Below are 25,201 nucleotides of genomic sequence, written 5' to 3'. Positions count from 1 at the left end.
TTATCAGCACACACTGTTGTGTTATAGAGTTGGCCCTGCCTCTTTCAGTGAGGTTTTTGTTCTGGTCGACGGAGTGGGTAGTATTCTACAACCCAGACGAGTGTTACCGTTTCAGAAGCTAATGAAAGAACAACATGAGACACATTCCCGAAGTGTATTTTGTGTCTTAGGTGAAAATCCGTTTCACGAGAACCCGAAAGAGGATTCAATAACGATATCACTGTGAGCTGAGACAATGGGACAAAGACGAGGAATCGTATGGTGGGTGGCCGTCCGTTATTCTTTGATACTGAGCTGCGCGATGCGGGTTTCAGCTCAGATCAAATATTCAGTTCCAGAGGAAGTGAAAGTGGGATCTATTGTTGGAAATGTCGCCAAAGATCTTGGACTGGACATCGGCTCATTGAAGGAAAGGCGCGTTCGTATCGTCTCGGGAGCAGAGGATTCTCAATTTGAAATAAATCCGGACAATGGCGTTCTGTTTGTGCTTGGAAACATCGACAGGGAGAAGCTCTGTGAGGATGTTTCATCATGTTTAATAAACCTGAAAATGGTCGCTGAGAATCCCATGGAAATACATTACGTGGCTGTAGAAATCCTCGATGAAAATGATAACTCACCGAGCTTTCAGGAGGACGAGTATTTATTAGAATTAGCGGAGTCCACGCTACCTGGCAAGCGCTTTCAATTTCCAACAGCCCACGATCCAGATATTGGCATGAATACAGTACGTGTTTATAAACTCAATCACAACGAACATTTTAGTATACAAATTCGAGAGACAGGAGAGGACAAGATACCATTCTTAGTATTACAAAAGTCTCTCGATCGGGAAAAGCATCATGAGCATAAACTGGTTCTGACAGCAGTTGATGGTGGAAATCCACCGAGATCAGGGAATCTTAATGTCTCAGTCATAGTCCTTGATTCAAATGATAACCATCCAATATTTAGTCAAGATACATATTCAGTGACAATACCAGAAAATGTCAATACTGACACCAAGGTAATTACAGTAAAGGCGACTGATATAGATGAAGGTGCAAATGGAGAAATTGAATATGTTTTTGGTGGTAAAATTGACCGTAAAATATATGACACCTTTTTCTTAGACAAAAACACTGGAGAAATCCGAGTTAGGGGAGAAATTGACTTTGAAAAGGTTGAAGTTTATAAATTAAATGTCCACGCCACTGACAAAGGACAACCCCCACTTAGCACTGATTGTAGGGTGATAATCAAAGTTGTCGATGAAAATGACAACAAACCAGAAATAGAAGTTACATCCCTGTCAAATATGGTAAATGAAGACGCAAAACCTGGCACTGTGGTTTCTCTCATTAGTATTAGCGACAGAGACTCCGGTTTAAACGGCAAAGTAATATGTAGTCTCTCAGATAACGCCCCTTTCGAGTTAAAACCGTCATTTCAGGATAATATGTACTCGTTAGTTTTAAAAACTCGTTTGGATCGAGAATCAGTTTCACATTATGATATCAAACTAACAGCTATAGACTGTGGGCAGCCTCCTTTATCTACATTTAAAACTCTGACTATTGATGTTTCAGATGTTAATGATAACAATCCAGAATTTTTACAGAATCCACTTGAACTTTATCTGGTAGAAAATAACGTGCCAGGTCACCAAATATTCTCTGTCACGGCTTCAGATAAAGATTTAAATGAAAACGCAGTTGTAGCATATTCCATTGTGAGAGATGACAACAGTCAAGTAAAAAACGTGGCATTTTTAAACATCAATTCAGACAATGGACAAATATCTGCGTTAAAAAGTTTTGACTTTGAAACACTGAAAACGTTCCAGTTCCACGTTATTGCGTCAGATTCTGGAACTCCGTCACTGAGCAGCAACGTCACTGTGAACGTGTTCATTCTGGATCAGAACGACAACGCTCCAGTCATCCTGTATCCAGTCAGCTCGAACGGTTCTGCTCAAGGTGTGGAGGAGATTCCCCGCAATGTGAACGCAGGATACGTGGTGACTAAAGTCAGAGCCTATGACGCTGATCTAGGATATAACGGCTGGTTACTGTTTTCACTGCAGGAAGTCACTGAGCACAGTCTCTTTACTTTGGACCGCTATACAGGACAGATCAAAACACTACGTCCATTCACAGAGACAGACGAGGCTGAGCATAAACTGGTCATACTGGTCAAAGACAATGGGAACATTTCACTCTCAGCAACAGCTACTGTCATTGTCAAAGTTGTGGAGCCCAAAGAAGCTTTTGCAGCTTCTGATGTTAAAAGTTCAACAAAAGCAGATGAGGACACTAATGTGACTTTTTACCTGATGATAACTTTGGGCTCAGTTTCAGCTCTTTTTCTCATCAGTATCATTGTGTTGATTGCAATGCAGTGTTCAAAGACCACAAACTATACTTCTAAATATCTACAAGAGGCTAACTATGATGGAACACTGTGCCACAGCATCCAGTACAGATCTGGAGACAAACGGTACATGTTAGTTGGACCAAGGATGAGTATAGGATCTACTTTAGTCCCAGGAAGTCATGCGAATACATTGGTTTTACCTGACAGGAGAGGAACATCTGGGGAGGTAAGAGCTTAAAACTATCGTGATACATTGCTTTGCTATTGTTTTAATGGCATCAACAGCATATATTTACACACATGCCTTCATATAATAGATGGTTAAAGTTGTTTTTTATGTTAACTTAAGTAAATAATACAGTATATCATAAAGTATGTAATGCAAATAGTTGGGCAAGACGCACAGCTTTGTAAAATTGTAAATATATATATATATATTTGGTTTTACATCAAATAGTTACCCATGTGTTTTGTTTTTCCACCTTTCAGTTATCATTTGTTCATCATTTTCATTTTCAATCACATGTAAACTGATTAACATCACATTCAAACCTAGTTTTTTTCTCCTGCCATCCAATTTAAAGGCGTCCTTTTCCCTGGTTGGGAAATACTGTTGTTGTTTTTTGTTTGTTGTGATACATGATAATTCAGTATGGGAACCCGTACTTGTACAAACAGCTTCTTATTATCTTTTTTTATTTATTTATTTATTTATTTATTTATTTATCTGGCTTCTAAAAAGGTTAACAACATTGTGTTGTTGTCTGTGAGTTATATGGATTGGGTATTTGCTTGAGGTAAAAGGTCCAATGAAAATTTCCCTGTGGTTCATTCCCTTATTTATATTTATGCAAAACAATATACTGTAGTTCACAAATAAACGACTGTAGTGCTTCCTCGTTTCCACAATTGTCATATAATGTGAAGACTTTGACCGAGCTCATAAAAGTTCGACATATTGGATTGTACAGCAGCACAACCGGTGGTTTGTTTTTCTCATACATTGGATGATGAATATGCTTGAAGTTGCCCAAGCCTCTGGGTGTCAGTATTAGCCTGCATTGAGATCTCGTAACATAAACTGTCCCTCCCCTCACAGAGCTTTTGTCTGCTCTCTGATAGAAGCAGTTGAGTCAACCTCGCCACTATCTTGCTATATTTGAAAATGTGCGAGATACTATACAGTAGGTCGGACATATAGATACAATTCCTTGCAATAGCGGGATACTGTGTGGGTAAAATTTGCTGGAAAATGATGAGGAAAAAAACAGGAGCGCAGAGAACCTGTTTTTCTTCATACCTCGCTTTCATGCTGTTTTTTGGAAAATGGGCTACGGCAGAAATCCGGTACTCAATCCCAGAAGAGGTAAAGGACGGAACTGTTGTTGGAAATGCTGCGAAGGATCTTGGTCTTGACATCGCCACTTTGTCAGACCGACGGTTCCGTGTTGTTTCTGAATCTAAGGATACGTTTTTTGCGGTAAACCAGGACAATGGGGCTCTGTTTGTTCATACGAAAATCGACAGGGAGGAGCTTTGTCAGGGCAGCGGTGTTTGTCTAATGGAGCTCAAGATCCTTGTTGAAAACCCCTTGGAAATACACTATGTCATTGTGGAAATTACTGACGTTAATGATCATGCTCCCAGTTTTCCTGAAAAGGAGCAGATATTTGAAATAGCAGAGCACACGTTACCAGGAAAGCGATTTCAGTTGCACACTGCTCGTGACCCCGACGCTGGAATCAACTCTATTCGTACGTACTCCTTAACGTCAAATCAACATTTTGAAATAGACATACGTCAAAGCGATGAAGATAAAATCCCATTTTTAGTTCTTAAAAGGTCATTGGATAGAGAGCAAACGGGCAAACATTTACTGTTTGTTACAGCTAGTGATGGAGGTAAACCCCCGAGATCAGGCACACTGAATGTTTCTATTATCGTCCTTGATAGTAATGACAATCGCCCTGTATTCAGTCAGGAGATTTACCAGATTGAAATACAAGAAAATGTTCCTGTCGGTACGTCAGTATTAAAAATAAACGCAACCGATCCAGATGAAGGAGCAAATGGAGAAATTGAATACAATCTTGGAAAAACACTAAAGAAAAAAGTCTATGAGGTGTTTGAATTGGATAAATCATCTGGAGTGATTAGAATAAAAGGAATAGTGGACTATGAAGAAAATGACATTTATAAACTTGACATTGAAGCATCCGATAAAGGTACACCTCCACTGACAGGTGAGTGTAGGGTCATTATTAAGATAAAAGACGTTAACGATAATCCTCCGGAAATTGAAGTGACTTCACTGTCAGATACAGTGGGCGAGGACTCGAAACCTGGCACGGTGATCTCACTTCTCAGTGTGCGAGACAAAGACTCTGGTGTAAATGGAAAAATTATTGTAAGCATAACATCAGATGTACCTTTTAAGTTACAGCCATCATACAAAGAGAACATATACTCAGTAATTACTAAGGACGTTTTGGATCGAGAGCAGGTGTCACAGTATGAAATAACAATAAAAGCTGCTGACTGTGGTGAACCTCCTTTGTCAACCTCTAAAACTCTGAATATTCAAATATCAGACGTAAACGACAACAGTCCACAATTTACCAAAAACCCATTGCAGTTTTACATGCTGGAAAATAATGTTGTCGGAAAGTCATTATTCTCCGTCAGTGCAACGGACAATGATTTGAATGACAATGCAGTAATTGTATATAACATTGTCAGAGAAGGGAGTCAAAGCGACATAACGTCTCTGCTAAATGTAAATCCTGAAAATGGACAAATATCCGCGTTAAAAAGGTTCGACTTTGAAAGACTGAAAACTTTCCAGTTCCACGTTGTTGCCTCAGATTCGGGAACTCCGTCACTGAGCAGTAACGTCACTGTGAACGTATTCATTCTGGATCAGAACGACAACGCTCCAGTCATCCTGTATCCAGTCAGCTCCAACGGTTCTGCTGAAGGTGTGGAGGAGATTCCCCGCAATGTGAACGCAGGATACGTGGTGACTAAAGTCAGAGCCTATGACGCTGATATAGGATATAACGGCTGGTTACTGTTTTCACTGCAGGAAGTCACTGAGCACAGTCTCTTTACTTTGGACCGCTATACAGGACAGATCAAAACACTACGTCCATTCACAGAGACAGACGAGGCTGAGCATAAACTGGTCATACTGGTCAAAGACAATGGGAACGTTTCACTCTCAGCAACAGCTACTGTCATTGTCAAAGTTGTGGAGCCCAAAGAAGCGTTTGCAGCTTCTGATGTTAAAAGTTCAACAAAAGCAGACGAGGACACTAATGTGACTTTTTACCTGATGATAACTTTGGGCTCAGTTTCAGCTCTTTTTCTCATCAGTATCATTGTGTTGATTGCAATGCAGTGTTCAAAGACCACCGAATATACTTCTAAATATCTGCCAGAGACGAATTATGATGGAACACTGTGTCACAGCATCCAGTACAGATCTGGAGACAAACGGTACATGTTAGTTGGACCCAGGATGAGTATAGGATCTACTATAGTCCCAGGAAGCCATGCAAATACACTAGTACTCCCTGACAGAAGAGGGACATCTGGAGAGGTAAGATTGTATTTGTATTTCAATTTATATGTGTGTTATATATTATTTTTTTCATTTAAATCTTAACAATGTTCCTCAAATCTGTCTTCTACTAGCTGTCTAAAGTTCTGAAGTGTCCGTTATTATGGTGGTATTATTGGTCAAACTACAAGTTTGGAATTCAGTTTCAGTCGTGTATTTACTAAGCATACTTTTTGGGCTATTCCTTGGGAAAAGCTATACCGTGGAGTGTCGGGGTCGCTCTCCATGGTGCTGATGGTGAATCACGCTCGGTGTCCCTGAAGTGGTTTCCAAATGAGAATGGTAGTTTTGATGCATATCGTTTTTGGATTCATAAATATTTGTGATTATCGTGGCAACATCTGGTGTTGTAACTTATGCATGTTTCACGAATCTGAATGCATCTTCTCCACCTTTCTAGAAATTGTAGAATATTTGAAGCTATGAAGTCTTGCACTATTTCGAGCATACTGACCTCTGATAATTTATTTTATTTGAGGTCTTATAGGCGAGAGGAAAGAAACATTTGTTAAACAGTCGTGTTTTTTAAGTCCTTCATAGCAAATGTACATCACTCAATAGTCCACTGGGTGTCAGCGTTACAGAAGGGAATAGCTAAGCCATCAGGTAAAATAGACTCTACCCCTTTCAAAGGCAGTTTTTTTTTTCTGTTCGGGCACAAAGACTATGGTCGTTACGGATTTCCAACGTGGACGTACATGTTTGAGATGTAATCGCTGCACAGTAGGAGTGTTTCAAGAAGAAGATATTCGTGGATATCATTTTAAATGATTACACCAAAGGAGAAAAGGGACAAAAATTCAAAATGATGTCTTGCTCTTGTCCACTGCTTTGCTCCCTGCTGTTTTGCTTTGGAGAGCTGATCTACGCTCAGATAAAATACTCCACCCTGGAGGAAGTCAAAGTGGGATCAATTGTCGGAAACGTGGCAAAAGATTTGGGCCTGGACGTCAGTACTTTAACAAACAGGCGATTTCGCATTGTATCCGGAGCTCAGGACGCGCTATTTGAGGTAAACCCGAACAATGGGGTTTTGTTTGTTCACAAGAATCTCGACCGCGAACGACTGTGCGATAGAAATGTCTGCTCAATCGATCTGAAAATCGTTGTTGAAAATCCACTAGAGATCCATTATGTCACAGTGGAAATAACGGATGCAAACGACCATGTACCGAGTTTTACCGAGAAAGAAAAGGTGATTGAAATCGCTGAAACGACATCACCAGGGGCACGATTTCAGTTGCCGGGTGCTCGTGATCCTGATGTTGGAATAAATTCCGTTCAGCGATATAAACTGAGTCAAAATGATAATTTCAATCTAGAAATTCGTGACAGGGGAGAGGATAAAATCCCCTTTTTAGTTTTACAAAGACACTTGGACCGGGAGCAAAAAACAAACCACAGCCTGATTTTAACGGCTATAGACGGAGGGACACCACCGAAATCTGCAAATCTTAATCTTATAGTAAAGGTTCTCGACAACAATGATAACAGGCCAAGTTTTTCGAAAGAGGTTTATTCTGTGATGTTACAAGAAAATGTTGATTTAAATACAGTTGTCATAAAAGTCCAAGCAACTGACCTTGATGAGGGAATTAATGGAGAGGTCGAGTATGACTTCGGCGGTGATATTAATTCTAAGGTGTTGGAGCTATTTAGTCTCGACCGAAGTACAGGCGAAATCCGAGTTAAAGGAAAAATTGACTATGAGGCGGCTGATGTTTTCAAGTTAGACGTTCAAGCCTCTGACAAAGGTCAACCACCGATGACCACAGACTGCAGAGTTTTGATAAAGATTAAAGATATGAATGACAATACACCAGAGATAGAGGTGACATCAATATCCAACCTGGTCCCAGAAGATTCAAAACCTGGTACAGTGATTTCTCTTATTAGTGTAACGGACATAGATTCTGGCATGAATGGAAAAGTCGTATTGAAGTTAATGGGAAATGTACCATTTGAACTAAAGCCATCATTTAAAGAAAATATGTATTCATTAGTGACAAAAGAAAAATTGGACAGAGAAAGTGTGTCACGTTATGACATTTCAATAACGGCCACCGACTGTGGTGAGCTTCCACTTTCCACTGTCAAAACTCTGAGTATTGAAGTGTCCGATGTAAATGACAACATGCCGGAGTTTTCGCAGAATCCCTTTGACTTATATTTATTGGAAAACAATGTTCCAGGCGCATCGATATTTTCTGTAAGTGCATTTGACAGAGATTTAAATGAAAACGCGGCAGTGTCCTACCGTATAATTGGAGGGGAAGGCGGTCATAAAGACATGGCATCTTTTTTGAATATAAATTCTGATAACGGTCACATTGTCGCGCTGAAAAGTTTTGACTTTGAAACACTGAAAACTTTCCACTTCCACGTCGTTGCGTCAGATTCTGGAACTCCGTCACTGAGCAGCAACGTCACAGTGAACGTGTTCATTCTGGATCAGAACGACAACGCTCCAGTCATCCTGTATCCAGTCAGCTCGAACGGTTCTGCTGAAGGTGTGGAGGAGATTCCCCGCAATGTGAACGCAGGATACGTGGTGACTAAAGTCAGAGCCTATGACGCTGATATAGGATATAACGGCTGGTTACTTTTTTCACTGCAGGAAGTCACTGAGCACAGTCTCTTTACTTTGGACCGCTATACAGGACAGATCAAAACACTACGTCCATTCACAGAGACAGACGAGGCTGAGCATAAACTGGTCATACTGGTCAAAGACAATGGGAACGTTTCCCTCTCAGCAACAGCTACTGTCATTGTCAAAGTTGTGGAGCCCAAAGAAGCTTTTGCAGCTTCTGATGTTAAAAGTTCAACAAAAGCAGACGAGGACACTAATGTGACTTTTTACCTGATGATAACTTTGGGCTCAGTTTCAGCTCTTTTTCTCATCAGTATCATTGTGTTGATTGCAATGCAGTGTTCAAAGACCACAGACTATACTTCTAAATATCTACAAGAGGCTAATTATGATGGAACACTGTGTCACAGCATCCAGTACAGATCTGGAGACAAACGGTACATGTTAGTTGGACCAAGGATGAGTATAGGATCTACTATAGTCCCAGGAAGTCATGCGAACACACTCGTGCTTCCTGACAGAAGAGGAACATCTGGTGAGGTAAGACCTAAACAATTATACATATTCATGAGTAAACAACTTTATTATTTCATCTGCTTCTTTTTTTGTAAAGGTTTGCTCAAAGTATTTTCTTTGTGTAACTACATTACGAATTTGAATCCCCATATTTATTCTGAAAATACGGTTTAAACGTATTGAATCACGTATTGTCTGGTTGATTATGACGGCTTTTTGGTTACACATGGGACATACTAATGAAAGACTGAAGTAGCAATAAGCCAGACACGGATATAATGGGCGCTTTGCCTTGGTCATATAAATACAGCCTTTGCCGCGTGTGATGTGAATGAATATGGTAGACATGAAATTGCGCTTCCACCGCAAACCGAAAAATCTGCATGGACAGGGAAATACGGTAATCTCTGTCCATGGTGCTGAAAAAAACATTAACTCTTGAGGAAAGCATTGTTTAAACTGTATGTAGGTAGCTGGTTCGCAATATTCCTAATATTCACTTACAGGGAAGTTATTAACAATAGCAGTGTTTGTATTAATGTTTGAGCAGCATGCACGTGTTTAATAGTTTGATTGTTCTACGTTGAAGTAGCTCTGGGAAATCGTTGTCATGAGAAGGCCTACAAATACTCATGATTGCTGTAAATGTGACTCAGACTGAATTTTGGAATTCTTTGAAAATGTCTCTTTGAGAGTTTAGTTTCTGTTCTGAAACCAGTAAGCACATTTTTTTTAGAAAGATCATAAGTGTATTTCCCTTTCTAACCTCTGAGTGTCACTGTTATATAGTGAAACCAGTACCGACTTTATCCCACCCCTCACAGACCTTTTGTTTGCCATCTTACAGGAGCAATCATCAGTTGAATCAAGCTCGCTGACCGACAAAAACACGTCGGTGCTCTACAAATATGCGCTTTTCACAGGACTGATATACGTGTATTTTGTTGCCGAGGAAATGGATGTAAACACGCGTGGAACGAATCACCACTGGGTGTTTTTGTGTGTTACGCTACACTTGCTTTCTGGAAAACAGGCTTCCGCACAAATACGATACTCTATTCCTGAGGAGGTTAAAGATGGAACTGTTATTGGAAACGTTGCAAAGGATCTTGGCCTTGACATCACTTTGTTGACTGATCGCCGGTTCCGCGTTGTGTCTGGAAGTGAGGATGCTATTTTTGATGTAAACCAGAATAATGGGGCACTGTACGTCAGTAATCACATTGACAGGGAGGCGCTTTGTCAGGGCAGCGGTGCTTGTGTAATGGAGCTCAAGATTCTAGTTGAAAACCCGTTGGAAATACACTATGTCGTTGTGGAAATTACTGATGTGAATGACCATTCTCCTAGTTTTCCTAAAAAAGAACAGACATTTGAAATAGCGGAGCAAACGTTACCAGGAAAGCGATTTCAGCTGCACACTGCTCATGATCCTGATGCTGGAATTAACTCCATTCGCACATACACTCTGACGTCAAATGGACATTTTGAAGTAAATATTCGTCAAAGTGATGCGGGAAAGATACCATTTTTAGTGCTAAAGAAATCGTTGGACAGAGAACAAAATAACACACATACGTTACTGGTTACTGCAGTTGATGGAGGCAAACCTCCAAGATCAGACACATTAAATGTTTCCATTATTGTTCTGGACAGTAATGATAATCGCCCAGTATTCAGTCAGGAGTTGTACGAAATTTCAATACAAGAAAATGTCCCTGTGGGCACTTCAGTGTTTAGAATGAATGCGACAGATTTAGATGAAGGTAATAATGGTGAAGTTGAGTACAGGCTTGGAAAAACCTTGTGGCAGAAGGTGTATGACATCTTTGAACTGAACAAATTAACTGGAGAAATTAAAGTAACAGGTGCAGTGGACTATGAGGAGAAAGATATGTATGAACTGGATGTGGAGGCATTCGATAAAGGAACCCCTCCACTGACAGGTGAGTGTAGGGTTATTATAAAGGTAAAAGACGTCAACGATAATCCACCGGAAATAGAAATAACATCACTGTCAGATACAGTGTCTGAGGATTCAAAACCTGGCACCGTTGTTTCGCTTCTGAGTGTGAAAGACAAAGACTCTGGTCTAAATGGAAAAATGATTTCCCAAATAACAAATGACGTACCCTTTGAATTAAAACCTTCATATAAGGAGAACACATACTCAGTTGTTACTCGAGATTTTTTGGATCGAGAACGTGTCCCGCAATATGAAATAACAATAAAAGCTACTGACTATGGTGAACCTCCTTTATCTACATTTAAAACTCTGAACATTCAGATATCAGATGTAAATGACAATAGTCCACATTTTCTGCAAACCACTTTAGAGTTTTATCTTGCAGAAAATAACATTGCAGGGAAGTCGATATTCTCTGTAAGCGCGACAGACTATGATTTGAATGAAAACGCAGCAGTTTCGTATGATATCAAGAGAGGAGGAAATCAAAACGAAATAATGTCTTTTCTCAGTATAAATTCCGACAATGGTCACATTTCATCTCTGAAAAGTTTTGACTTTGAAACACTGAAAACTTTCCAGTTCCACGTTGTTGCGTCAGATTCTGGAACTCCGTCACTGAGCAGCAACGTCACTGTGAACGTGTTCATTCTGGATCAGAACGACAACGCTCCAGTCATCCTGTATCCAGTCAGCTCCAACGGTTCTGCTGAAGGTGTGGAGGAGATTCCCCGCAATGTGAACGCGGGATACGTGGTGACTAAAGTCAGAGCCTATGACGCTGATATAGGATATAACGGCTGGTTACTGTTTTCACTGCAGGAAGTAACTGAGCACAGTCTCTTTACTTTGGACCGCTATACAGGACAGATCAAAACACTACGTCCATTCACAGAGACAGACGAGGCTGAGCATAAACTGGTCATACTGGTCAAAGACAATGGGAACGTTTCACTCTCAGCAACAGCTACTGTCATTGTCAAAGTTGTGGAGCCCAAAGAAGCTTTTGCAGCTTCTGATGTTAAAAGTTCAACAAAAGCAGACGAGGACACTAATGTGACTTTTTACCTGATGATAACTTTGGGCTCAGTTTCAGCTCTTTTTCTCATCAGTATCATTGTGTTGATTGCAATGCAGTGTTCAAAGACCACAGACTATACTTCTAAATATCTACAAGAGGCTAATTATGATGGAACACTGTGCCACAGCATCCAGTACAGATCTGGAGACAAACGGTACATGTTAGTTGGACCAAGGATGAGTATAGGATCTACTATAGTCCCAGGAAGCCATGCGAATACACTAGTGCTTCCTGACAGGAGAGGAATGTCTGGAGAGGTAAGACCTAAACAATTATACATATTTATGAGCAAACAACTTGATTTCCTTGTTTAAGATGTGCTCATACTATTCTCATTGTGTCTAAATGACAAAATGGAATCCAAACGCTTTGAATGATGTATTGTCTGATTTAATATGAAGGCTGTTTGGTTACACGTGGCACAGATAGATAAAAGAAGCAAAAAGCTGGACATGGCTACACTGTGTACCTCGCCACGGTCATACAAACGTACAGCCTTTGCCATGTGGAATGTGAATGATAAACATAAAATTGCTCAGCCACTGTAAACCGAAAATTCTGCATGGACAAGAACAGATAGGAATCTCTGTCCATGGTGCTGGAAAAAAAGAATAACTGTTGAGAAAAAGCAGAGTTGAAACTGTATGTGGGAAGCTGGGTCTCAGAACACTCCAAATATTCACTTAGTGGGAAGTTATTAAGAGTTTCAGTATTTATATTAATTTTTGAGCAGCATGCATGTGTTTCATAATCTGATTCTTCTAAGTTGCAATAGCCTAGAGTTCTGTGAAATCCTTGTCATGAGAGGGCCTACAGATACTCGTCACTCAGATTTATGATCAGAAATGTTATCATTTTAAAATCCTTTGAAAATGTATCTTTGAGAGTTTCTGTTCTCACGCCTCAAAGCACGTGTATTTCCCTTTCTAACCTCTGAGTGTCACTGTTAAATAGTGAAACCATTACAAATTTATCCCAACCCTCACAGACCTTTTGTTTGCCATCTTAGAGGAGCAAAAATCAGTTGAATCAAGCTCGCTGACCGACAAAAACACGTCGGTGCTCTTCAAATATGCGCTTTTCACAGGACTGATATACGTGTATTTTTATTGCCGCGTTAAGACGACCTAGTTTTCGATACAACTATGGAAATGGATGGAAGGACACGAGCAACGAATCGCTATTGGATGTTTTTTTGTGTTACGCTACACTTGCTTTCTGGAAAACAGGCTTCCGCACAAATACGATATTCTATTGCTGAGGAGGTTAAAGTTGGGACTGTTATTGGAAACGTTGCAAAGGATCTTGGCCTTGACATCACTTTGTTGACTGATCGCCGGTTCCGCGTTGTGTCTGGAAGTGAAGACGCTATTTTTGATGTAAACCAGAATAATGGGGCACTGTACGTCAGTAGTCACATTGACAGGGAGGCGCTTTGTCAGGGCAGCGGTGCTTGTGTAATGGAGCTCAAGATTCTAGTTGAAAACCCGTTGGAAATACACTATGTCGTTGTGGAAATTACTGACGTGAATGACCATTCACCTAGTTTTCCTGAAAAAGAACAGACATTTGAAATAGCGGAGCATATGTTACCAGGAAGGCGATTTCAACTGCACACTGCTCATGATCCTGATGCTGGAATTAACTCCATTCGCACATACACTTTGACGTCAAATGAACATTTTGAAGTTAATGTTCGTCAAAGTGATGCGGGAAAGATTCCATTTTTAGTACTGAAGAAATCGTTGGATAGAGAACAAAAGAACACACACACGTTACTGGTTACTGCAGTTGATGGAGGCAAACCTCCACGATCAGACACACTTAATGTTTCCATTATTGTTCTGGACAGTAATGATAATCGCCCAGTATTCAGTCAGGAGTTGTACGAAATTTCGATCCAAGAAAATGTCCCTGTGGGCACTTCAGTGTTTAGAATGAATGCGACAGATCTAGATGAAGGCAGTTACGGTGAAGTTGAGTACAAGCTTGGAAAAACCTTGTGGCAGAAGGTGTATGATATATTTGAACTGAACAAATTAACTGGAGAAATTACAGTAACAGGTGCAGTGGACTATGAGGAGAAAGATATGTATGAACTGGGTGTTGAGGCATTCGATAAAGGAACCCCTCCACTGACAGGTGAGTGTAGGGTTATTATAAAGGTAAAAGACGTCAACGATAATCCACCGGAAATAGAAATAACATCACTGTCAGATACAGTGTCTGAGGATTCAAAACCTGGCACCGTTGTTTCGCTTCTGAGTGTGAAAGACAAAGACTCTGGTCTAAATGGAAAAATGATTTCCCAAATAACAAATGACGTACCCTTTGAATTAAAACCTTCATATAAGGAGAACACATACTCAGTTGTTACTCGAGATTATTTGGATCGAGAACGTGTCCCGCAATATGAAATAACAATAAAAGCTACTGACTATGGTGAACCTCCTTTATCTACATTTAAAACTCTGAACATTCAGATATCAGATGTAAATGACAATATTCCACATTTTCTGCAAACCACTTTAGAGTTTTATCTTCCAGAAAATAACATTGCAGGGAAGTCGATATTCTCTGTAAGCGCGACAGACTATGATTTGAATGAAAACGCAGCAGTTTCGTATGATATTAAGAGAGGAGGAAATCAAAACGAAATAATGTCTTTTCTCAGTATAAATTCCGACAACGGTCACATTTCATCTCTGAAAAGTTTTGACTTTGAAACACTGAAAACGTTCCAGTTCCACGTTGTTGCGTCAGATGCTGGAACTCCGTCACTGAGCAGCAACGTCACAGTAAACGTGTTCATTCTGGATCAGAACGACAACGCTCCAGTCATCCTGTATCCAGTCAGCTCCAACGGTTCTGCTGAAGGTGTGGAGGAGATTCCCCGCAATGTGAACGCAGGATACGTGGTGACTAAAGTCAGAGCCTATGACGCTGATATAGGATATAACGGCTGGTTACTGTTTTCTCTGCAGGAAGTCACTGAGCACAGTCTCTTTACTTTGGACCGCTATACAGGACAGATCAAAACACTACGTCCATTCACAGAGACAGACGAGGCTGAGCATAAACTGGTCATACTGGTCAAAGACAATGGGAACGTTTCACTGTCAGCAACAGCTACTGTCATTGTCAAAGTTGTGGAGCCCAAAGAAGCTTTTGCAGCTTCTGATGTTAAAAGTTCAACAAAAGCAGACGAGGACACTAATGTGACTTTTTACCTGATGATAACTTTGGGCTCAGTTTCAGCTCTTTTTCTCATCAGTATCATTGTGTTGATTGCAATGCAGTGTTCAAAGTCCACAGACTATACTTCTAAATATCTACAAGAGGCTAACTATGATGGAACACTGTGCCACAGCATCCAGTACAGATCTGGAGACAAACGGTACATGTTAGTTGGACCAAGGATGAGTATAGGATCTACTATAGTCCCAGGAAGTCATGCAAATACACTAATGCTTCCTGACAGACGAGGAACATCTGGAGAGGTAAGAAACAACATATAATATCTATTGCTTCGTTTGACAGTGTATCATCTATGTAAGCCTGTTTGCAGAGTACAGTGTGTAGCGCAACAGAAATGTACCTCTTACAAATCCAGGCAATGAATTGACATTTTTTTTTTATTATTTAAGACAATTTAAGTCTAAATAATTTCAAAAAACTAACTAACTACAAATGTTTCTATTATATTTCTATTGCCAGTGTTGGAATTCAAATATGTCAGAGTAGTTGGCTTTCTTCATAGCAGTGGTTCAGAGTACCAGGCAGCATATTTGTATAAGTTTCCTCCCTTATATGAACTCCTGAACATAATAAATAACCTTTCCTCTTCTGCAATGCATGTAGGTTTCACACTGAGAGGTGTAATTCTGCCCTCCACCGTTTGCAGTTCTTAGTCACAGTTGAACGTTTTGTATTACCTGTTTACTTGTAGTTCATGATGCTCTTTTTTTATATATATATACATGGCTGTCAAGACCATTTTGATAACAAGCTACATTTGAAACAGATTGAATACAGATTGAAACAAAAAAGGAAGTTAGAGATATTTGCTTTTGCAGTGGTCATCAGGTTATGACACTGGTCTGTGAATTACAACCAGTATTCATCCACACTTAGGTGTTATGTACTTATTAAAAATATCGAGTGGGAGCACGTAGCTCACTGGGTGGAAAAGTAACCATTTTCCAAGGTACTTTAATGCCTTGGCTTTACTGTTCTGAGGAAATAGTCAAGAGGTGATGTGTAACGAAATGTGGGTATCTTTCGAGTTGTTAACAAAAACAAAAATGTGCAGAGCAATATGCTTTAATTCGGTGTAAACAATAATATCAAGTTGTGCCCTCTTGGTGTCACTGTAACACAAACCAGGATATAAAATGGTAGTCCCTCCCTAAGCAAAGCTTTTGTTTAGTTCCTCACATCAAATGGAGCAGTTCATGAGAGAGGGAGTCGAGTGAGATCGTGTCGTGGTGGAATACAGAGAACTGACTATCTGAGTGAAATACTCTTATGCGCATGCTGTTGGGTAACGATGGCGGGCAAAGGACAATCGAGCGACTATGCCTGGGTTGCGTTTCATCTGTGTTTGCTGTGGTTTTACGGAAAGCAGACGTTGGCGGAATTAAGATATTCTGTTCCAGAGGAGGCGAGAGAAGGAACCGTTGTTGGAAATGTTGCCAAAGATCTTGGTCTGGACAAAACGTCTTTGACTGATCGACGTTTCCGTGTTGTGTCTGGATCTAAGGATGCATTTTTTGAGGTAAAGCCGGAGAATGGGGCTTTACAGGTCCATAGGAAAATCGACAGGGAGGAGCTCTGTCACGGCAGTCATGCCTGCCTTATGGAGCTGAAAATCCTAGTCGAAAACCCTATGGAAATGCACCATGTCGTTATAGAAATAACTGATGTAAATGATCACTCCCCAAGTTTTTCTGAAAAGGTCCAGATCATTGAAATTGCAGAGCAATCATCTCCGGGAACGAGATTCGAACTGCACGCTGCCCGTGATCCGGACGCTGGATTGAACTCCATCCGCACATACACATTAACGTCAAACGATCATTTTGAAATAGAAATCAATCAAAACGATGAAGATAAAATACCATTTTTAGTGCTGAAAAAGTCGCTAGATAGAGAACAAAAGGATAGACACGTTTTATTTGTTACAGCAGTTGATGGAGGTAAACCTCCAAAAACAGGCACACTTAATGTATCCATTATAGTACTTGATAGTAATGACAATCGTCCAATATTTAGTGAGGATACTTATCAAATTGAAATTGAGGAAAACGCTCAAATTGGCAGTGCTGTTACAAAAGTGAACGCAAAAGATCCAGACGAAGGTAGTAATGGGGAAATAGAGTACAGCCTCAGCAAAACATTACCTCGAAAAGTCTACGAGATATTTGAATTAGATAATTTAAGCGGAGAAATTAAATTAAAAGGACCATTGGACTTTGAGGAATCAGAAAATTATAAATTGGAGATTCAGGCATCTGATAAAGGACAGCCTCCACTAACAGGGAGGTGTCGAGTCATTATAAAGATTAAAGACGTCAACGATAATTTACCAGTTATTGAAGTTACATCATTGTCAAATACAGTGTCTGAAGATTCAAAAGCTGGTACAGTCATTTCACTTATTAGTGTGTCGGATAAAGATTCTGGTGTCAATGGAAAAGTTAAATTACGGATCATCAATGACGTGCCCTTTGAGTTAAAACCTTCATACAAGGATAACATTTATTCAGTTGTTACAGAGGGACGTCTAGATCGAGAGCAGGTGCCACAATATGAGGTCATAATAAAGGCTACCGACTGTGGTGAACCTCCTTTATCTACCATTAAATCTCTAAGTTTTCAGCTAACGGATGTAAATGACAACAGTCCACATTTCGATAAAAATCCATTACAGTTTTATCTGGTGGAAAATAATGTCGTTGGTGCGCCTATATTCTCTGTGAGTGCAACAGACATTGATGTAAATGAAAATGCAGCTATTTCATATCATATCGCAAGGGAAGGGATTGAAAACGATTTAACACCTTCTTTTCTCAATATAAATTCAGATAATGGAGAGATTTCGGCGCTAAAAAGTTTTGACTTTGAAACAGTGAAAAGTTTCCGGTTCCACGTTGTTGCGTCAGATTCTGGAACTCCGTCACTGAGCAGCAACGTCACTGTGCACGTGTTCATTCTGGATCAGAACGACAACGCTCCAGTCATCCTGTATCCAATGAGCTCGAACGGTTCTGCTGAAGGTGTGGAGGAGATTCCCCGCAATGTGAACGCGGGATACGTGGTGACTAAAGTCAGAGCCTATGACGCTGATATAGGATATAACGGCTGGTTACTGTTTTCACTGCAGGAAGTCACTGAGCACAGTCTCTTTACTTTGGACCGCTATACAGGACAGATCAAAACACTACGTCCATTCACAGAGACAGACGAGGCTGAGCATAAACTGGTCATACTGGTCAAAGACAATGGGAACATTTCACTCTCAGCAACAGCTACTGTCATTGTGAAAGTTGTGGAGCCCAAAGAAGCTTTTGCAGCTTCTGATGTTAAAAGTTCAGCAAAAGCAGATGAGGACACTAATGTGACTTTTTACCTGATGATAACTTTGGGCTCAGTTTCAGCTCTTTTTCTCATCAGTATCATTGTGTTGATTGCAATGCAGTGTTCAAAGACCACCGAATATACTTCTAAATATCTACAAGAAGCTAACTATGATGGAACACTGTGTCACAGCATCCAGTACAGATCTGGAGACAAACGGTACATGTTAGTTGGACCCAGGATGAGTATAGGATCTACTATAGTCCCAGGAAGTCATGCGAATACACTCGTGCTTCCTGACAGAAGAGGGACACCTGGAGAGGTAAGATTAGATGTGCACAATGTGAAATAAAAGTTTTTGTACATTTATGATGTCTGCTTGGGGAACGGTTTGCCTAGCAGCACTTTGGGTGTGTTGGTGCTCTGGCGAAAATTCAATCAATATCAATATTACAATATTACATTGCTGATTTCATTTGAACACGATTGAAAATCTTGCTGGTGTGCTTTGTTTTTATTTTATGATGAGAGTGCACTTTCTACAAATCCAAGTTTATTTGTTTCATGTTGTTGTGTCTGCATCGTCAGTATGCCATTAATTCAACTCGCCTTGACCTATGAACTTGCAAGATGATGTGAAAAGCCTGCAGATTAAACTGCAAAACGGTATGATCGCTGTCCTTAGTGCTGAAAATGTTTGGCTGTCGCTGTCAGCGTTCTGATCACAGAGCGAGTGGGCGACAGACAATCGCTGTCCATTGTGCTGAAACCGTATTATTCATTGTGATTTATCAGCATGAGCTGTTAAAACTGTAAACGATGTGATGAAGCTACTAGTGTTACTTTAAATTGAACACATTTTAAACTCAAACCTACCCTGCAGGGAGGGATCACTTGGTGTCAGTGTTTGAGCAGAAAAGTGTTTCTGGAAAAACCTATCGTCAGAGAGGGGTCCTCCCCTTTGTGGGGTGGATTTTCTCATTTCAGTCCTACATGCTTGGTTAACGCTAGCAGCCGGTACTGAGCATATGCGATGCACCGCAAATAGTTTTTGCTGTTTTTATGGTTTTCACTCCTGTACATTTTAAGTGAATATAAAATCGTTACCCTGAGGAGTCTGGATTATTTTTGTTATCCGCTTGTTATGGAGAGCAAAAGACCCGGAGCATCGAGGGAACAATGGCGGGGGATCGCCTTCATTGTTACAGTGATTTTGTTGTGGAGGAGAGCTTCAGCACAGATCAGATATTCAATCGCCGAGGAAGTTAAAGAAGGAACTGCGGTTGGAAATGTAGCTAAAGATTTGGGCTTGGAGATGACCGCACTGAAAGAGAGAGGCTGTCGAATTGTTGATGGTTCAGCGGAGGCATTTTTCCGCATAAACCAGAACGATGGGATTTTGTATGTTGACCGAATAATTGACAGAGAGAAGGTTTGTGAACGGAGCAGTGTGTGTTTGATTAACCTAAAAACTGTTCTGGAAAATCCTCTTGAAATTCATTATGTGACGGTCGAGGTGCTGGATGTGAACGACCACGCTCCCCGCTTCTCTAGTAAAGAGTCGCATCTTGGAATTTCGGAATCAGCTCTGCCAGGCTTGCGTCTTCAGCTTCAAGCGGCACACGACCCTGATGTCGGTCAGTTGTCGGTACAGGAGTATAAAATTAGTTCGAATGATCATTTTCGTTTGGAAATGAAAGACCGAGGGAAAGATGGGAAAATACCTGTATTAGTTTTACTGAAGGCGCTCGATCGGGAAACAAAGAGAAGTCATAAATTGCTTCTTTCAGCTATTGATGGAGGCAGACCAAGTAAATCCGGAACAGCTGAACTTATTATTGACGTCTTGGACACCAATGATAATATGCCAGTTTTCAACGCAGGCCAATACTCAGTATTTTTGGAAGAAAATGCTCCGATTAACACAACAGTTATACGAGTAAATGCCACCGATTTAGACGAAGGGTCTAATGGTGAGATATTCTATTCTCTAGGAAATAATGTCAATAGTAGGATACGCGACATTTTTCGCGTAGATCCAAATACAGGCGACATTATTGTCCAAAAGTTGATCGACTTTGAATTAGAAGACAGTTATGAAATCGATATACAGGCGTCTGACAAAGGATCAGCTCCTTTCACGACGGACAAAAGTGTGATGGTAAATATTGTTGATTTGAATGATAACACCCCACAAATAGAGGTTACATCATTTTCAAGAGCAATACCAGAGGACGCAAGACTGGGAACCACAGTGGCATTGATAAGTGTTTTTGATAAAGACTCTGGTCTAAACGGTAAAGTTATTTGTTCATTTCTTGAGGACGTACCATTCACATTATCGCCTTCAACACAGGACAACATGTACTCTATGGTCACAAAATCACACCTGGATAGAGAAAAGCAGTCTATATACGATGTTACAATTATTGCAAAAGATGCAGGCGTGCCATCGTTGTCTTCAGAAAAACACATTGCGATTGTTATATCGGATGTGAATGATAATAGTCCAGAGTTTTCAGCGAGTCCTTACACATTTTATGTAACTGAAAACAACTCTCCAGGAACTTCAATGTTTTCTGTGAGGGCATCAGACCGTGACGAAGGTGACAATGCAATTGTTCTATATCATATTTTAAGAGATGGAAAAGATAATACTAAAGTAGGTTCATTCAACCTAAATATAAACTCTGAAAATGGAGACATTATGGCACTAAAAAGTTTTGACTTTGAGACACTGAAAACTTTCCACTTTCGCGTTGTTGCGTCAGATTCTGGAACTCCGTCACTGAGCAGCAACGTCACTGTGAACGTGTTCATTCTGGATCAGAACGACAACGCTCCAGTCATCCTGTATCCAGTCAGCTCCAACGGTTCTGCTGAAGGTGTGGAGGAGATTCCCCGCAATGTGAACGCAGGATACGTGGTGACTAAAGTCAGAGCCTATGACGCTGATATAGGATATAACGGCTGGTTACTGTTTTCACTGCAGGAAGTCACTGAGCACAGTCTCTTTACTTTGGACCGCTATACAGGACAGATCAAAACACTACGTCCATTCACAGAGACAGACGAGGCTGAGCATAAACTGGTCATACTGGTCAAAGACAATGGGAACGTTTCACTGTCAGCAACAGCTACTGTCATTGTCAAAGTTGTGGAGCCCAAAGAAGCATTTGCAGCTTCTGATGTTAAAAGTTCAACAAAAGCTGATGAGGACACTAATGTGACTTTTTACCTGATGATAACTTTGGGCTCAGTTTCAGCTCTTTTTCTCATCAGTATCATTGTGTTGATTGCAATGCAGTGTTCAAAGACCACCGAATATACTTCTAAATATCTACAAGAGGCTAACTATGATGGAACACTGTGTCACAGCATCCAGTACAGATCTGGAGACAAACGGTACATGTTAGTTGGACCCAGGATGAGTATAGGATCTACTATTGTCCCTGGAAGCCATGCGAATACACTAGTGCTGCCTGACAGGAGAGGAACATCTGAGGTGAGTAAATATGCACATATGCTGTTTATTCTGTTTCACTGATGACTTCGACCACTGCACTGAAATCTTAGTTGAATTTATTCGACTTGAAAAACGTGACGAGAATGTGTGGAATTTACAAATGATAAAATGCACTATTCAATACAGTCACAAGGTGGCACTGCCTTATCATTATAAGACTTGTAGTGCCTCGGATAAGGATACACGAGTCTGTCCACAGTATATTTACACACGACATCTTGCTGGAGGTTCGGAATAAGCGCACAGTGACCGCTTGTTTTTCCCTTTCGTAAAATCTACCCAAAAGAGACGGTAATAGCCTTTCTTGCTGTAATGAAGACATAAAGATACGTGGACGGATGATGGATATGTGTTGTTTTGTACTTTTATCTCACAAAATGAGACAAAGGGGACGGCAGTCATGGCGACCATTGCTTGGATCATGGCGACCATTGCTTGGAATATTGGTTTTGCTTTCATTTTTCCGATCGGGCTCGGCTCAACTGCGATACTCTATATCAGAGGAATTGGAGGAGGGAAGCTTCGTTGGTTATGTTGCTAGAGATTTGGGAATAGGTCTGAATGTGATGAGGCAGAGGGGATTTCATATTATGCCTGGCTCGAGTGAACCTCTTTTTAAGGTAAACGAGATTGACGGTGTTCTTTATACGAACTACAAAATCGACCGAGAAGAAGTATGTAAGGAGAGCTCTGCCTGTTTGATAACCCTTAAAACTGTTCTCGAAAATCCACTAGAAGTGCACTATGTGACAGTGGAGATAACCGATTTGAACGACCACTCTCCCACATTTCCAGAGAAAATGAAAAGGCTCGAAATCTCGGAGTCAGCTTTGCCAGGGGCAAGATATCAGTTACAAAATGCTCACGATCCGGACGGTGGAAAAAACTCTGTTCAACAGTATAAAATCAGCCCTAATGACTTTTTTCGTTTAGAAATTAAAGACCGGGGTAGAGATGGTAAAACTCCGATTTTACAATTACAAACACAGCTAGACAGAGAAGCCAAACGTAGTCATAAATTAGTGTTGACAGCAATAGATGGCGGAAACGCCCCAAAGACTGGCACAGTGGAAATATACATTGAAGTTCTAGATGTTAATGACAACATGCCAGTGTTTACCAAGGACACGTATTCGGCAGTGCTACAAGAAAATGCCCCCATTGGCACAACCGTAATCCAAGTTAACGCAACCGATTTGGATGACGGTGCCAACGGGGAAGTGGTGTATTCCTTTGGCAATGACGTTAAATTTAAAATTCGAGAGCTGTTTGACATCGAGCCTGTTACTGGGGAGATCACCGTTAAAGGTCATGTGGATTTTGAGGAACAAGACAGCTATGACATTGATATACAAGCTTCTGATAAGGGAATCATTCCATTCAGAACAGATAAGAGTGTTATAATTAAAATTGGAGATGAAAATGATAATCCTCCTGAGATAGAGGTGGCATCATTGTCAAGTGCAGTTTCAGAGGACTCCAGGCCAGGAACAACCGTGGCACTTATCAGTATTACCGATTTAGATTCTGGAGTGAACGGAAAAATAATTAGCTATGTTGCTGAAGAAAGTCCCTTTGCATTAACTCCGTCTATACAAGATAACATGTTTGCTGTCGTCACAAAATCCCTGCTCGACCGGGAACAACAGGAAAGATATGTTATTACAATAATCGCCAAAGACGCAGGCGAACCAGCCTTAACATCCGAAAAAACTATTAGTGTGTTCGTGTCCGATAAGAATGACAACGGTCCCGAGTTCTCGACAAGTCCATACACTTTCTACATCACCGAAAATAACACTCCAGGAGCATCTGTTTTCTCTGTAACAGCATCTGATCGTGACGAGGGAGAAAACGCTCTCATTTCATATCATATTCTCAGAAATACAGCGAATGGAAATAAAGAGTCATCATTTCTTAATATCAATCATGAAAATGGAGACATTGTGGCGCTCAAAAGTTTTGACTTTGAGACACTGAAAAAGTTCCAGTTCCACGTTGTTGCATCGGATTCTGGAACTCCGTCACTGAGCAGCAACGTCACTGTGAACGTGTTCATTCTGGATCAGAACGACAACGCTCCAGTCATCCTGTATCCAGTCAGCTCCAACGGTTCTGCTGAAGGTGTGGAGGAGATTCCCCGCAATGTGAACGCAGGATACGTGGTGACTAAAGTCAGAGCCTATGACGCTGATATAGGATATAACGGCTGGTTACTGTTTTCACTGCAGGAAGTCTCTGAGCACAGTCTCTTTACTTTGGACCGCTATACAGGACAGATCAAAACACTACGTCCATTCACAGAGACAGACGAGGCTGAGCATAAACTGGTCATACTGGTCAAAGACAATGGGAACGTTTCACTCTCAGCAACAGCTACTGTCATTGTCAAAGTTGTGGAGCCCAAAGAAGCTTTTGCAGCTTCTGATGTTAAAAGTTCAACAAAAGCAGACGAGGACACTAATGTGACTTTTTACCTGATGATAACTTTGGGCTCAGTTTCAGCTCTTTTTCTCATCAGTATCATCGTGTTGATTGCAATGCACTGTTCAAAGACCACAGAATATACTTCTAAATATCTACAAGAGGCTAATTATGATGGAACACTGTGTCACAGCATCCAGTACAGATCTGGAGACAAACGGTATATGTTAGTTGGACCAAGGATGAGTATAGGATCTACTATAGTCCCAGGAAGTCATGCGAATACACTCGTGCTTCCTGACAGAAGAGGGATATCTGGGGAGGTAAGATCTACAATTTCACTGTGTCTCCCTTCTGAATGGTCAAGTGTTGTGCATAAACTTTATCTCATTTACAGATTATCTTACTCCATTGCGCTGCTTTCGAAGCTGGTACATCTATCATGATTTCATATTTTCTCGATTCTGCATCAACCTGATATGTTCTCAGCTATGTGTCAATGCTCATTGTTTTTAATTTTGGCACAAACTCTTGCTGTA

The 25,201-nt window shown here is 40.6% G+C and overlaps 1 protein-coding gene across 11 annotated transcripts in view; it reads left to right on the top strand.

Moving 5' to 3' along the window:
- Positions 1-25,201, top strand: part of LOC122778031 (protocadherin alpha-C2-like) — a 158,645-nt gene that overhangs the window by 12,985 nt on the left and 120,459 nt on the right. The window contains exon 2 of one of the 11 annotated variants that reach the window (XM_044039582.1): positions 171-276. The exons of 2 other annotated variants lie outside the window; for them this stretch is intronic. In XM_044039582.1, coding sequence (XP_043895517.1) covers positions 171-212 — 42 coding nt within the window. In that variant the 3' untranslated portion in view covers positions 213-276. Of the gene's footprint in view, positions 1-170; positions 2,582-3,592; positions 5,957-6,689; positions 9,111-10,026; positions 12,391-13,269; positions 15,634-16,667; positions 19,035-19,841; positions 22,218-22,501; positions 24,986-25,201 lie in introns of those variants that run through there. 8 more of the 11 variants (XM_044039577.1, XM_044039572.1, XM_044039579.1 and 5 more) reach the window with 8 other exon arrangements.

The sequence above is a fragment of the Solea senegalensis genome, linkage group LG12 (genome assembly GCF_019176455.1).
Source record: "Solea senegalensis isolate Sse05_10M linkage group LG12, IFAPA_SoseM_1, whole genome shotgun sequence".
Lineage (NCBI taxonomy): Eukaryota > Metazoa > Chordata > Actinopteri > Pleuronectiformes > Soleidae > Solea > Solea senegalensis.
This window is presented reverse-complemented; position numbering and strand designations above follow the sequence as displayed.